General features: G+C 53.0%; 1 protein-coding gene across 1 annotated transcript; it reads left to right on the top strand.

Moving 5' to 3' along the window:
- Nucleotides 1-159: 159 nt before the first annotated feature.
- IGFBP4 (insulin like growth factor binding protein 4) lies at nucleotides 160-15762 on the top strand. Its single transcript, XM_025363373.1, has 4 exons — nucleotides 160-821; nucleotides 10021-10178; nucleotides 11012-11146; nucleotides 14488-15762. Exons 1-4 carry the CDS (start codon nucleotides 473-475, stop codon nucleotides 14620-14622), a joined length of 777 nt encoding a protein of 258 aa, XP_025219158.1. The 5' UTR covers nucleotides 160-472; the 3' UTR covers nucleotides 14623-15762.

The raw sequence follows: 15762 nt of genomic DNA on the forward strand, positions 1-15762 counted from the left end.
CTTCGGCAGAAAAGGACTTTCAGATGTAGCGGCGGCGGCGGCGGCGGCGACTCAGGACAGCGCCCCCTCCCCCTAACGGCCGCCTCTCCCTCTCCCCCTCGCCCGCCCCGGCTCCCCCACCTCTGGGAAGGCGCTGGGGGTGTGGCCAGGGACCGGTATAAAGTCCGGGGGAGCCGGTCCCGGGCAGCCGCTCAGCCCCCTGCCCCCTCGCCGCCCGCCGCCTGCCTGGGCCGGGCCGAGGATGCGGCGCAGCGCCTCGGCGGCCAGGCTTGCTCCCCTCCGGTCCGCCTGCTAACTTCCCCCGCTCCGTCCCCGTTCGCCTGCCGGGCCGCCCCGTCTCCCCGCGCCCTCCGGGTCGGGTCCTCCAGGCGCGCCGGGCGCTGCCGCCGTGTGCCCTCCGCCGCCCGCCCGCGCGCCCGCGCTCCCCGCCTGCGCCCCGCGCCCTGCGCCCGCGCCCAGTCCTCGCGCGGTCATGCTGCCCCTCTGCCTCGTGGCCGCCCTGCTGCTGGCCGCCGGGCCCGGGCCGAGCCTGGGCGACGAAGCCATCCACTGCCCGCCCTGCTCCGAGGAGAAGCTGGCGCGCTGCCGCCCCCCCGTGGGCTGCGAGGAGCTGGTGCGAGAGCCCGGCTGCGGCTGTTGCGCCACTTGTGCCCTGGGCTTGGGGATGCCCTGCGGGGTGTACACCCCCCGCTGCGGCTCGGGCCTGCGCTGCTACCCGCCCCGGGGGGTGGAGAAGCCCCTGCACACACTGATGCACGGGCAAGGCGTGTGCATGGAGCTGGCGGAGATCGAGGCCATCCAGGAAAGCCTGCAGCCCTCTGGTAAGGTACCCCTGGCCTCCCAGTTCCCTCCTGAGTGCACTCCCTTCCCAGCGGCTTCTTCCCCATTCCAGCCACCCTGGAAGGCCCTTAAAAATCCCCCGTGAGTTGAAGAGAAGGCAGGTACGTGGCAGGGCCCGACTGGCATGGGACGGGCTCACCAAGGAAACTGCTACCGAGTCCCTAGCAGCCTGTTGCCATCACCAAGGGGGACTGTCCCATCGCTCCATCTGAAACCTCCAAGGGCTGTCTATTTGATAAGGGGGTCCCAGTGGGAGGCCTGGCTGCTGGTGCAAGAGTGGCAGATTAAGGTCCAGTTAAGTCAGCTGTCCAGGGCCAGAGAACTGGAGGATGGTGGTGGGGTGTGTGTTGGGGAGGATGGGGGAGGGGGGAAAGCTTTCTGTTCCTGATCCAGGCCGAGGGTGAAATCCCAGTGGTCTGGGGAGCTAGAGCCTGAACTTTTTTTTTTTTTACATGGTCCAGTGGTGGAGTGGGACATACAAATTAGAGGGACTTTGGCGGTGAGGGGCATTAGACTTGCCCTTCCCCAAAGCCCGGAACCAGGTCACCTTGTTGTTTGAGAGGCAGTGGGAATACAGGGGTCCCTCTGCCAGACCTGGGCACCTCTGCCTGCCCTGGTATACAGGCCCCCTGTTCTTCTCTCCAGGTAGGTATGATTTGAGGTGGCAGAAAAGTCTTGGCTCCCAGCCCAGAGCTGCAGAAACCTCATGTGTGTAGGTTAGGGAATAGAGAAGTGGATGGGGGGCCAGGGGAGAAAAACAGAGAGAGACAGAGAGAGAGAGAGAGAGAGACAGAGAGAGAGAGAGAGAGAGACACAGAGAGACAGAGAGAGAGAGAGAGAGAGACTCTGAGAAGGCCCTTGCCCTAACCTCATTGTTACACTTTCTTTTTTTGTTTCTCAGTGAACCTTTCTCAGTTTCTTCTTAGACTCTCAGTGTCTTTTCCTTCTTTCTCTTGCTCTTTTGTTCTTCCTGATTTGTCTCTCAGCCTCTAGTTTCACTAGTCATGCTCTCCAGTTCTGTTTTCCTCAGTGTCTTCTGCTCATCATGCCTTTCTTTCTCCACTTTATTCCGTGTTTCTGTTTCAGTTGCTTTGCTTCTCTTCCTCTCTTTCTGTTGCTGTTTCTCTGTGTCTCTGTCACTGTTTCTGTCTTTCTCTGTTACTTTGGGAATCTCTCTGTCTGCCTTTCTGTATCTATGCCTCTGTTTCTCATTCCATCTCTGGCTCTGTTTTGCTCTCCTGTGCCTCTGTCTGTCTCTGTCTCTTTTCCTGGTGCTTGAAGCTTCCATTGTTGCAGTCCGGATACTGGGACTCCAGCCCCAAGCTTCCTGTCCTGGGTCCCAAACCCTCTACTTCCTCAATCCTCTGCAGCTTGTCAGCCGAGGAGAGCAGGATGCAGGGAAAACAGGAAGGAGGTGGACTCCAGGGGTCTGGGCCTCGGGCCTCTCTGCCCTTCCTGCCCTTGGGTAGGGAGAGATGGGTCAGCAGAAAACATTCTCGGAGAAATGCCAGCCTGGCACCCAGCATATCTGAGAAGGGGGGTTCTGGGGGAGAAAGTCGCTAATCTTGGGGCAGAGATGCCGGAGGCAGTGGTAGAGGAGGGGTACTGAGACTGGGAGCAAGGCTGAGCCCTTGGGTTCTCAGGGTACAACAGGGTCACGTTCCCTTTGAATCTCCATCCTCCACCAGCCAGAGGGTATCTGACACCAGATAAGGATGGCTGCTAGCCTCCTCCTCTCTCAGCACTTTGAATGCAAGACAGAAGAGCCCTCAAAGGGCTGCATAGGAATACCTCATCCTCTGGTTGGGTTGGAATACTCCATCCTGTAGTGGAGGAAAATAAGATCCTCTAGGGGTTTGGGGAGGGCATGGCATGAAAAGTCCTTGGTTGTCCTCTGGATGTAATGCAAACTGGCCTCCAGGAGTCTCCAGGAGTGTCTAGGGTCTGAGTGTGGAGGTTCATGCTTGTAATCCCAGTACTTTGGGAAAATTACTTGAGGCCAGGAGTTCGAGACCAGCCTGAGCAATATAGCCAGACCCCCATCTCTACAAAAAAAAAAAAAATAGCCAACTGCAGTGGCTCATGCCTGTAGTCCCAGCTACTTGGGAGTCTGAGATGGGAAGCTCAAGGTTACAATGAGCTATGATCACATGATTGCATTCCAGCCTGGGCGACTCTATTTCTCTATTTCGTTAAAAAAAAAAAAAAAAAGGGGTAGACTGGGTGCAGTGGCTCACGCCTGTAATCTCAGTACTTTGGGAGGCTGAGGAGGGTGAATCACCTGAGGTCAGGAATTTGAGGCCTGGTCAATATGGTAAAACCCCGTCTCAACTAAAAATACAAAAATTTGCTGGGCATGGTGGTGCCCGTCTGTGGTCCCAGCTACTCGGGAGGCTGAGGCAGGAGAATCACTTGAACCTGGGAGGTGGAAGTTGCAGTGAACCAAGATTGCGCCACTGTACTTTCACCTGGGTGACAGAGCGAGACTCCGTCTAAAAAACAAACAAACAAACAAACAAACAACAGTGTCTTGGAATGGGGCGGCTTTAAGTCCCCTTTGGATGACACAGCCAAGGTCTGTAATGCCCCTTCTCCTTTCCTCCTTGCCTTGTCCTCCAGCCATGCAATGGATGCAGGTATCTGGAGAGAGACAGGAGAAGCCTGGAGGTACCTACTGAGCAAGCTATGCCTGTGCCCTCCCACACCTCCTAGTCATCATAGAAGTAATTCCTTGCTGTGACCTGGGCCACATGGCACCATGTAAATGGCACTCTCTAGAGTTCTGCTGCAGCCCTGCAGGGTCTATGGGTGAGATAAGGTGACCAAGCCCCTACCCACCCATCTTTTTAGCCTTACACAGTCAGTAGGCCACTGTCTGCTTTAGGTCCCAAGGATTGGGCCCACTGGCCTGCGAATAGCTTGATCGAGGCTGCCTGTCTATTCTTTCTGCCTTTTCTTTTTGAGGCTGAGTGTCAGCAGGTGGCTGGGGGAGGGTGGCCACTTGGCATGCCTCCTTTTTTGGCTGCTATGGTCCAGCTGCCTCTTGTTTGCCCCAGGGGCAGATCTCCCCTTTCCATCTCCAGCCACCCCCGCCCACCCTCCTGTCTCAGCTTTCCATGAGCTGGCCAGCTTGTGGTTTAACACCACTGAGGCCATCAGAGATGAGGCGGGGTATGTGCGTCAAAAGTCCACAACTCTCCATCTTGGTACTGATCCTCGACTCATGGAATCTGGGGGAGTGGACAGCGGAAAGATCAGCGTTTGGACGGGGAGTTCCTAAGCTGGACTCTCAGTCCCTTTGGGACAGGGTTAGGGAACAGGCAGGCTGGGTTAATTTTTAGTCAATGCAGCAAATACTGACTGCCCCCCTACTTCAGTACTGGGAATCCAGTTATGTCATGGGAACAAGGGCATTCCCAGAAATTCTGTGCCTTGTGGGGAGGGGGAGGGAGGAGCATGGCTGCTTCCCATTTTTAATTTAGTGCTGGCAAAGCCAGCAGTATTGGTGCCTCGGGTATCAGGAGTCTTTCCACTTAAAGACAGAGTGCTGCAGAGCTAAGTCTCTCCTCCTCCCCTTCCACCAAGTCTACTTCAGTTTCCTAATTTGCAAAGTGGGGAGGGCAACAGGACCTGCCTCACAGCGTTGGGGTGTCTGGCATGGGGTAAGAGCTCAATAATTGAAGTGATGATGAAGATGGTGATGAAGAAGAAGCCGATGCTAGGACTTAGGGAAACAGTAGGACAAGGGAGCAAATTTGGGGCAACATTCAGAGAAGTTGAGAGGGGTGGGGTGGCCTTTGGTGCATTTTGCTGCTGTCACCATGGGAAGAACAGGCCAAGTTGTCTTATCTGACTTTTTATTCTGAGGCTGGCAGCATGACACAGCTGTTGGGGGGATACCCCTTGAGCCAGACCTCAGAGAAAGGGCCTGGTACCCAGCACCAGTGGTCTTGGCTTCTCCAGCCAGAGTCTAGGGGAAGAGGGAAAAGACCTTTCTAGCAGGACAGGTGGGTGACCCTCTGGATCACAGCCGAAATTTCTGGTCGGGATGGATGAGCCCACTCAGTACATAGCCTAGGTGTCTCTCAGGGGCCAGGGGGTGGTGTTGGGGAGAAATCGTGAGGGTAAAATCAGGCAACAGGAAAGAGGAAATCCTCTGACTTTTGCCACAAACTTTGCAGCCGGTGGTGCCACAGCTGTGTGGCCTCTTCTCTCTCTGACGCCTTCCCTTCCTCTGCTGCTGGAGCAAAGACCGAGGTTTCCCCTATAGCCAGATGTCAGCTGGCTTAGCTCCAAGCTGGGGGCTATAGGAGGACCAAGCCTGCTTGGAAGTCCCATCTCCCAAACAAGCTTTTTGGAGGTCAGACTTTTCAGGGGAATAGGTCTGACTCCACTCCTGCTCAGAGGGGAACCCACAGGCACTGAAATTTCTCCAGAGGGCACTACCAGGATGAGTGGCACCAGGTGGCTGGAAACTAGCAAGTATTTAGCCAGTTTTGGAGATGAGAAGGTTAACGTTATCAAGAGACTCAATGCTGTAACCCTTACCCCCACAAAAACCTAGTGCTTAGGGGTGGATCCTGGGGTGGCTCTTCAGTCTGCCAGTTAAGCAGTGTTGGGCAAGGAAAAGTTACAGATTACATGGAAAGTCAACAAACCACGGTGCAGAGAAGCTGTTGAAGTCAGCATGCCCTGCCCTGGCTCTGTGTCTCTGACCAGGGCAGGGTCAGAGTGCCCAAGTGCATGTGAGTAAGGCACATGTGGATGAGTGTGTGTCTGGACACGTGATTGTTTGTATACATTTGCGATTCTTGAGCCCCAGCCTGTCTGTGTGTGAGTAGGCAAATACAGATTTACCCTGTGTCCCCATGAGACTAGGGAGGGAGCTACTCTCCCTATCTGGTGGGTTCTACTCCTTGTAGACAAGAACTGGGGATAAGTAGGATGGCTAATGCGGACTCTAACAAGGGAGAAGCCAGGCAGGCTGCTGGCTCAGCTTTTCCCAGGTAACCCCTGATGTGACATGGGGCCACACTAACCCAAGAGCATGAGCCATGCCTCTGGGCTCACCCTGTGCCCCATGCAGCCCTAGGCTTCAATGAGCATACCTAATCCTCCTTGATGGTAAACATCCCAAATATCCATTAACAATCCTCTGAGGGTTAGTTGTTTGTGAACTTTGACTCATACAAACTCAGCGTTGTGGCTCACACCTGTAATCCTAGCACTTTGGGAAGTCTATGTAGGAGGATCACTTGAGGCCAGGAGTTTGAGACCAGCCTGGGCAACATAGTGAGACCCTGTCTCTTAAAAAAAGAGAGAGAGAAGAAGAAACTCAACATGGAAAGCATAGTTGTGGTCATGCTTCTATTCCATATCTCTTGAGATTTTTGAGGCTGCTGCTACCCTAATGCTCCACACCTCCAGGATGGGAGCTCGCTCCTGAAAACTCTTCCCCGCTCCTTGAACTCCTGAAAACCCTTCCTTACTCCCTGAACCAAAGAATATTCTGCCCACTTACTGAGAGGAATGAATCACTGTACAAAATAGTGCTTGCTTTTTTAAAAAATTGAGATAGGGTCTCACTTGTTGCACAGGCTGAAGTGCAGTGGCTTGATCACTGCTCACTGCAGCCTCGACCTCCTGGGCTCAGGTGATCCTCCCACCTCAGCCTCCCAGGTAGGTGGGATTACACGTGTGCGTCACCACACCAGGCTAATTTTTTGTGGAGATAGGGTTTCATTATGTTTCCTAGGCTGGTCTTGAACTCCTGGGCTCAGCGATCCACCTATCTCGGCCTTCCAAAGTGTTGGGATTACAGGCATGAGCCACTCCGGCTGGCCCCTAGTACTTTCTTTTATGGTCATTACAAGAAAGCAAACTCAGGAAAAACAAAGGCTTTCCAGGTTGGAAGGGTGCCCCCTGGTGTTAGTGTCCTAGGCTGTGGCAAACAAGTCTACGTGATCTCCTCCAGTCGTACCTAAGTAACACGGTGGGGCCTTTGTTCATATCTCAGCTCAGCCTCTGTCCTTCTGACATTTGGTTCTGATTCTTTAGTTCTTGAATTTTTTGTTTGTTTGTTTGTTTTTGTTTTAAGAGACAGGGTCTCGCTGTGTTACCCAGGCTGGAGTGCAGTGGTGCAATCATAGCTCACTGTAGCCTTGATGTACTGGGGTCAAGCGATCCTCCCACTTCAGTCTTCTAAGTAGTTAGGACCACAGGCATGTGCTACCACGTCTGGCTATTTTTTTTTTTTTTTTTGGTAGAGACAGGGTCTTGCTATGTTGCCCACGTTAGTCTTGAACTCCTGGCCTCAAGTGATCCTCCCACCTTGGCCTCTCAAAGCACTGGGATTACAGGTGTGAGCTCCCAGCCTGGTTCTAATTCTTTGAGGTCTTCCATTTCCTCTTTCTCTCCACTCCCCAGCTCCAGCTTACACCCCTGAAACACTGTGACTCCATCCTCAAGCCTTATGGCTTTGTGCAAGGTGGAGGCATGGAGGGAGGTGATCACTGGGCCAGCTTAGGTTTCTTTGGCTGGAGGAATTCCTTGGGAGGGTCTCCAAGGAATGGCCTAGATCCCAGATCTTTCTCTGGTTCCTAACCGAGGGCTCAGGATCCATCTTCTTATGGGCTCCTTGGCACAATCCTCATCTTCTGAAGTTTATGCTTCTTCTTTTGCTGCCTACCTTGGCCGGGGGGTCTTGCTATAGTGTCTTCTCTTTGGTTGACTCTTAGGAACTTGATGTAGGACTGGAGTCCCCTCTGGACTGTCCTTGGGATTTTATTTTTTTTTTTTTTTATTTTTTTTTTGAGATGGAGTCTCGCTCTGTCGCCCGGGCTGGAGTGCAGTGGCCGGATCTCAGCTCACTGCAAGCTCCGCCTCCCGGGTTTACGCCATTCTCCTGCCTCAGCCTCCCAAGTAACTGGGACTACAGGCGCCCGCCATCTCGCCCGGCTAGTTTTTTGTATTTTTTAGTAGAGACGGGGTTTCACCGTGTTCGCCAGGATGGTCTCGATCTTCTGACCTCGTGATCCACCCGTCTCGGCCTCCCAAAGTGCTGGGATTACAGGCTTGAGCCACCGCGCCCGGCCTGTCCTTGGGATTTTAAATGTGCAGAAGGATGGATTATATCTGTCTCCTCTGTTTATTTCTTTCCTTTTTTTTTTTTTTTGAGACGGAGTCTCGCTCTGTCGCCCAGGCTGGAGTGCAGTGGCCAGATCTCAGCTCACTGCAAGCTCCACCTCCTGGGTTTACGCCATTCTCCTGCATCAGCCTCCCGAGTAGCTGGGACTACAGGCGCCCGCCACCTCGCCCGGCTAAGTTTTTGTATTTTTTAGTAGAGACGGGGTTTCACCGTGTTAGCCAGGATGGTCTCGATCTCCTGACCTCGTGATCCGCCCGTCTCGGCCTCCCAAAGTGCTGGGATTACAGGCTTGAGCCACCGCGCCCGGCCTCTTTCCTTTTATTCCTCTTTCTAAGCCAGCCCTCCACCGTGACAAAAATCTTCTTCCATCCTTAGTGAATTTTATTAATAACCTTTGGTGTGGAAGGTTATTGACAAAGACTTTCTGGTTAGATTCCTCCTTGCCTTGTTTGCTTTTATCCACATATTTCTCCCTACACCCCCCAAACTAGGAGAATGAAAAGAGAACCAACCCCCAAACTTTGGCTAGGCAGAAAAATACCATTTGACCCAGAGGCAGCTCTGGGATTGCTGCCACGCATGGAGGAACCTGCTAACTCCTCAGGAAAAAAAAATCCTGACGCAAACCAGATGTAACCTCCTGTCCGGCTGCCAACATCTGGAATGCTGGCAGGGGCTTTGCACTCAGGCCGGCAGAGAGCTGCCAAGCCTGAGCATTTCAGAGGTGGCTCTGATCTGTAGAGAGGTCTTTCAACCTCTTTCTCCAGCTCGCCCTGTAATCTGGTTTTGACTGCCTGGAGGGAGGAGCAGTGGTTACAGTTCTGGGACTCGAGCATGGGGTTTTTCTTTTTTTAAAAAATGTATTTTGTTTTATTTTTTAAGAGACGGGGTCTTACTCTGTCACCCAGGCTGGAGTGCAGTGGTGTGATCATAGCTCACTGTTAACCTGGAATTCCTGGGTTCAAGTGATGCTCCCGCCTCAGCCTCCTGAGTAGCTAGGACTACAGGCACATGCCACCGTACCCGGTTAATTAAAAAATTTTTTGTAAAGATGGGGCCTTGCCATGTTGCCTAGGCTGGTCGCAAACTCCTGGCCTTAAGTAATCTTCCCTTCTCAGCCTCCCAAAGTGTTGGGATTACAGGCATGAGCCACAATGCCCTGTTTAGATGAAGTTTTTCTTGAGCTCAGATAGAGCCTTCAGGAGATCCCACAGAGGGGTTGAAGGTCCAGCCTCATCACTCCTGTCTCCAGATCCCAGGTGCCCTGGTTCTGGGCAACCCCTATGGACTTTGGATGGAGTCTAAAGTCTAAGAAGGGAAACTTCCAGGTGGGGGACTGAAGGAATGTGTGAGGCTGTTCTTGTGGTCCTGGGACCACACAGGTTGTATTACACACACACACACACACACACACACACACACAAACACACACACACTCACTCTTCCTCATGCAGGCGGATACACTAACTCCTACTCTCTCCCACCCAGCCAATGGGGAGAGCCTTTTGGGCTAGAGTTCTCATTGCTCATGGAAACTCTGATTCTGGCCATTTGGAAGAGGGTGAGCAGAGCCCACAGCCCTGGGGATCCCCTGGCTGGCTCAGCCAGCCACCGAAAAAATCAGGAAAGGCGACAGGGAGAACGATCAGATGGAGAGGGGGATGGCGGGAGGAGCTGAATGGAAAGGGGACAGGATCCAGCAGGGGGCCCCCCTGCCTGCCTCAGACCTCCCTGCAGGGCCCAGGGGACCCTCCTGCCATCTGGGCAGCTGCAGCTGGTGACTCATCTGAGCACTGGCCTGGGTGGGGTGAGGGACAAGTCAAGGACTTCAAGAGGAATATTCTGAGAGATCCAGGGGAGAGGGGAGGAGGTAGGGGGCTGCTTTTGTTTCTTCCTGCTCCCCAGGTCCCCTGCTCTTCTCTAGCTCCAAGCCGGAGAATCCCCAGGAAGGAGAACGTGGGTGGGAGGCTGGGTTGGTGTGATGCTCTGACCTCTTCCGGTGCTGACCTCTCCTTATCGTGACCTGAATGCAGACAAGGATGAGGGCGACCACCCCAACAACAGCTTCAGCCCCTGCAGTGCCCATGACCGCAGGTGCCTGCAGAAACACTTCGCCAAAATTCGAGACCGGAGCACCAGTGGGGGCAAGATGAAGGTCAATGGGGCGCCCCGGGAGGATGCCCGGCCTGTGGTAAGGACCTCCAATGCACAAATGTGCATGTGCATAGACACACACACACACACACACACACGCCCCTCGCCCCCAAGCAGGCACACACACATACACCATCATCACCAGATCTGGGTGTGTTCATTCAGCACACATTCTAGGGTGACTACCGTGTGCAAGGTACAACTAGTGTGAGTCATCAGGACCCAGAGAAAGCACTCATTCCCTTCCTTGGGATTCCTTTCCTGCCCATCAGTTATATCCATCGGGACAGCTTAAGTGATTATTAAATACTGAAAAATACTGAAAATATTATTCAGTATTATTAAATACTGAAAAACTTTTATACCGGTTGGTAAAAAGCAGTTGCCCAAAGTGCCCTGGGGTTTCTTGACCTTTTTTGGATTCCCCACCCCAGACCTTCTCAGTAACCAAAGGGTAAATGCTGGCCATAGCAGGGGGCCTGAGGACCCTGCTTCAGGGTCTGGCTAATGTCCCTTCTGAAGGTCTTACAAGTTGTCAGTTGTAAGTTTTATCTGTCCCTTCTGCATAGAAATCACCCCCTCCCTGGCTTTCTGCATAGGTTCCCATAGCCCCTTTCCCCACAGTGTCCCCTCACTTCCCACCCCTCCTTTGAAGAAGCTCTTTGGCTCGAGACCCTTTCCTTCATGTGTCTGCCCTCCCCACTGTGTCCTCTGGACCCAGGCCCCTCTCTTCACCTCACTGGGTCCTGCCCAGCCCCCGGGGCTCCGGCCTCCTTTTGGGGCCTTTAGTTCCCACTTAGCTCTGACCCCAGGCCTGGGCCTCCTGCCTCTCTTCCTTCTGCTGAGCAATTTTGTTCTCCCCTCCTCCAGCCCCAGGGCTCCTGCCAGAGCGAGCTGCACCGGGCCCTGGAGCGGCTGGCCGCTTCACAGAGCCGCACCCACGAGGACCTCTACATCATTCCCATCCCCAACTGCGACCGCAACGGCAACTTCCACCCCAAGCAGGTGGGTCTCTGTCTCCCAGTGGCTTGCCCCTGGCCTTGCCCCTGGCCTCAGCTCTGGGGCATTCCCAGCCTCTCCGCAGGATGGTCCAGGATGGAGATCTCAGGAAGGGGGAACTCCTCAACCCCAACCCAACCCGTTGGAGCCTCCCTAAACCCTACATCAGTGTCAAAACGTCACTCATTTTGGAGATGAGGAAACGGTGATCCAGAGAGGAGTAAAAGCGCCCGGGCTAGTCCAGAGTCATAGAGCAAGTTAACAGCAGATCTTGCCTCCCTCTCCAGGGCAGTTTCCCTCAGCCCTGGATTTCACCATCTCTGGTACAGACCTAGCAACCCTGACAACCTCTGGCTCCCAACACTCTCTCATTCACTCTACTCTATTCCTATGAGTCATTCCTCCTGCCACTGAGTGAGGTTTCATCTGGGAATGGAGGGCCAAAGTCATGAGGAGTCAGGGAGGAAACTCAGCCTCCCCCTCCCTACAGGGCGAGCAGCAAAACCACCTGGAGTACAGCAAGGGTGGAGGTCAAGCCAGACTGGATGGTTGGAGACAGGCACTTTGGGTAGAAGCAGAGGAAGGAGTGGGCAGGAGAGAAGACACAAAGGCAGCAACTTCCCTATTCCTTCTTGCCCTTGGAAGCTGGGGTCCTCTGACAAGCCTCCAGGAGGCTGGGATGGTCAGCAGGGTTGGCCTCTTTCAGCCCATCTCTGGCCCGTCAGAATGGGTGGCCCGTCTGGGCAGGGCCTGGTGTGCCTCCTGCTGGGTGTGGCCTGGGGAACCCTAGCCTGGAGCTCTTTGTGGGTGTAGACAGACCCATTGCCCTGCTCCATGAGCTATAGATAAATCCACAATTTGAGCTGCCACTCGGCCAGTGGAGGCCTAGATATAAGGACAAAGGCTGCCCTGGGTCTGTGCATCCCAGGATGGCATGAAAAGGGTATGAGTGAAGGGCCAGAGAGGGCACCCCAAAACCAATGCCTAGCCTATTTCTAACCTTTATCCTAACACGGATTTTATCTTCGTCCCAATTTAAAAAACTTTTTCTTGGCCGAGTGTGGTAGCTCACGCTTGTAATCCCAGCACTTTGGGAGGCCGAGGAGGGCGGATCACGAGGTCAGGAGATAGAGACCATCCTGGCTAACACGGTGAAACCCCGTCTCTACTGAAAATACAAAAAATTAGCCGGGCATGGTGGCGGGTGCCTATAGTCCCAGCTACTCGGGAGGCTGAGGCAGGAGAATGATGTGAACCCGGGAGGCGGAGCTTGCATTGAGCCGAGATCATGCCACTGCACTCCAACCTGGGTGGCAGAGCGAGACTCTGTCTCAAAAAAAAAAAAACAAAAACAAAAACACAAAAATACCTTTTTCTCTTAATTTTTGTTTTTTTTTTTTTGAGACAGAGTCTCGCTCTGTCACCCAGGCTGGAGTGCAGTGGCCGGATCTCAGCTCACTGCAAGCTCCGCCTCCCGGGTTTACGCCATTCTCCGGCCTCAGCCTCCCGTTTTCTCTTAATTTTAAAGAAACAATTAATAGCTTTATTTTTTAGAGTAGTTTTAGGTTTATAGAAAACAAGCAAGAGTACAGAGTTTCCATGTACTGTCCTCTACCTCAGTTTCCTCATTATTAACATCTTACATTATATTTGTTGCAACTGATGAACCAATATTGGTATATTATTATTAATTAGTGGTTTATATTAGGGTTCACTTTTTGTGTTATATAATTCTATGCATTTTCTTCTCCCATTTTTTTTTTTTTTAGAGACAGGGTCTCACTCAGTCTCCCACACTGGAGTGCAGTGGTACCATCACAGCTCACTGCAACCTCCACATCCTGGGCTCTTGTGATCCTCCTACCTCAGCCTCCTAAGTAGCTGGGACCACAGGCACACAACTATGTCAGGCTAATTTTTTTTTGTTTTGTTTTGAGACAGAATTTGGCTCTTGTTGCCGAGGCTGGAGTGCAATGGCGGAATCTCTGCTCACTGCAACCTCCACCTCCCGGGTTCAAGTGATTCTCCTGCCTCAGCTCCTGAGTAGCTGGGATTACAGGTGCCTGCCACCACGCCTGGCTAATTTTTTGTATTTTTAGGAGAGATGGGGTTTTGCCATGTTGGCCAGGCTGGTCTTGAACTCCGGACCTAAAGTGATCCACCCACCTTGGCCTTCCAAAGTGCTGGGATTACAGGCGTGAGCCACCATGCCTGCATGCCAGGCTAATTTTTTTTTTTTTTTTTGTAGATGGAGTCTCACGCTCTGTCCTCTAGGCTGGAATGCAGTGGCATAATCTTGTCTCACTGCAACCTCTGCCTCCCGGGTTCACGCCATTCTCCTGCCTCAGCCTCCTGAGTAGCTGGGACTACAGGCGTACCACACTGCCTGGCTAATTTTTTGTATTTTTAGTAGAGATAGGGTTTCACCGTGTTAGCCAGAATGGTCTCGATCTCCTGACTTCGTGATCCGCCAGCCTCGGCCTCCCAAAGTGCTGGGATTACAGGCGTGAGCCACCGCGCCCAGCCTATGCCAGGGTAATTTTTAAAAAAAAAATTTGCATAGAGATGGAGGGGTCTCTCTTTGTTGCTCAGGCTGGTCTCAAACTCCTGAGCTCAAGCGATCCACTGCCTCTGACTCCCAAAGTGCTGGGATTACAGGCTTGAGCCCTAGGCCTGGCCTCTTCCTCTGATTTTTATCCCATTGAAAGTTCTGACACTTGAACTTTATCCCCAGACCAATTCTGATCCTTAAGCCATCCTTTACTCCAAGTTTAATTCTCACACTGAAATATACATTTGCGTCCCCTGAACCCCCTACTGTCTAGTTTTGACCCAAACTTTCGCTTAACTTTAATTATTCTGATCTTGACCTCTGTCTTTATCCCAATTGTGTTTCTAACCTGGGCTTTAACCCTCACCCAACTCATCCAACTCAAATTTTAGTCATATTTCCTAATTCAACTGCAACTCTTCTCCTGGTCCTACCTTAATCCCATCTTGAATCCTACTCATAACTATAATCCCTTTCTTAACATCCCAACCCAATCAGAATATGTACCCAAAACATCTCCGACCTGAACCCAGCCTTTCAAATCCAGCTGTGCCTTTAAACCCGAGGGCCTTCTTAAAGTCCTGCCTTCTAGAACTCTCTGGACCTTTCCTTCTTGACCGTGTTCTCCCTGCTTCAGTGAGCTCAGAAGACCCATGCTCAAAAGAGAGTCACCGCCCTCAGAGGCCATCTTGAAGCAGCAACCGTCTGACTTGGGGGCTGGGCTGGGATTGGGGTGGGCCACTTGGGGTCTCTTTTCCTGCCTTGGAACTGACTCCTCATGCCCTTCTCTTGGCAGTGTCACCCAGCTCTGGATGGGCAGCGTGGCAAGTGCTGGTGTGTGGACCGGAAGACGGGGGTGAAGCTTCCGGGGGGCCTGGAGCCGAAGGGGGAGCTGGACTGCCACCAGCTGGCTGACAGCTTTCAAGAGTGAGGCCTGCCAGCAGGCCAGGGGCTCAGCGTCCCCTGCTACTCCCGTGCTCTGGAGGCTGCAGAGCTGACCCAGAGTGGAGTCTGAGTCTGAGTCCTGTCTCTGCCTGCAGCCCAGAAGTTTCCCTCAAGTGCACGTGTGCATGTGTGCGTGTGTGTGCGTGTGTGTGTGTGTGAGCATGGGTGTGCCCTTGGGGTAAGCCAGAGCCTGGGGTGTTCTCTTTGGTATTACACAGCCCAAGAGGACTGAGAGTGGCACTTAGCCCAAGAGGTCTGAGCCCTGGTGTGTTTCCAGATCGATCCTGGATTCACTCACTCACTCATTCCTTCATTCATCCAGCCACCTAAAACCATTTACTGACCACATACTACATGCCAGCTCCAGTTTTCAGCCTTGGGAGGTTTTATTCTGACTTCCTCTGATTTTGGCATGTGGAGACACTCCTATAAGGAGAGCTCAAGCCTGTGGGAGAAGAAAAATCTCATTCCCAGGGTCAGAGGAGAAGACACATGTACCTTGACCATCGTCCCTCCTCTCAAGCTAGTCAGAGGGTGGGAGCCTAAGGAAGCGTGGGGTAGCAGATGGTGTAATGGTCACGAGGTCCAGACCCACTCCCAAAGCTCGGACTTGCCAGACTCCCTTACTCTTCTTCCCCAGGTCCTTCCTTTAGGTCTGGTTGTTGCACCATCTGCTTGGTTGGCTGGCAGCTGAGAGCCCTGCTGTGGGGGAGGAAAGGGGTCAAACTTGAAGCACAGAGGGCTAGGGAGGTGGGGTGCATTTCTTTGAGCAGTCAGGGTGGGAAGAAAGAATGCAAGAGTGGACTGAATGTGCCTAATGGAGAAGACCCACGTGCTAGGGGATGAGGGGCTTCCTGGGTCCTGTTCCCTACCCCATTTGTGGTCACAGCCATGAAGTCACCGGGATGACCCTGTCCTTCCAGTGGCTCACTCCCTGTGGCTCTGCCTCCCTCTCCATATCTCCTTCCCCTACACCTCCCTCCCCACACCTCCCTACTGCCCTGGGCATCTTCTGGCTGGACTGGACAGAAGGAGACTTAGGAACTTACCAGTTGGCCATGATGTCTTTTCTTCTTTTTCTTTTTCTTTTTTTAACAAAACAGAACAAAACCAAAAAGTGTCCAGA

This window comes from Theropithecus gelada, chromosome 16 (assembly GCF_003255815.1).
Source record: "Theropithecus gelada isolate Dixy chromosome 16, Tgel_1.0, whole genome shotgun sequence".
Taxonomy (NCBI): Eukaryota; Metazoa; Chordata; class Mammalia; order Primates; family Cercopithecidae; genus Theropithecus; species Theropithecus gelada.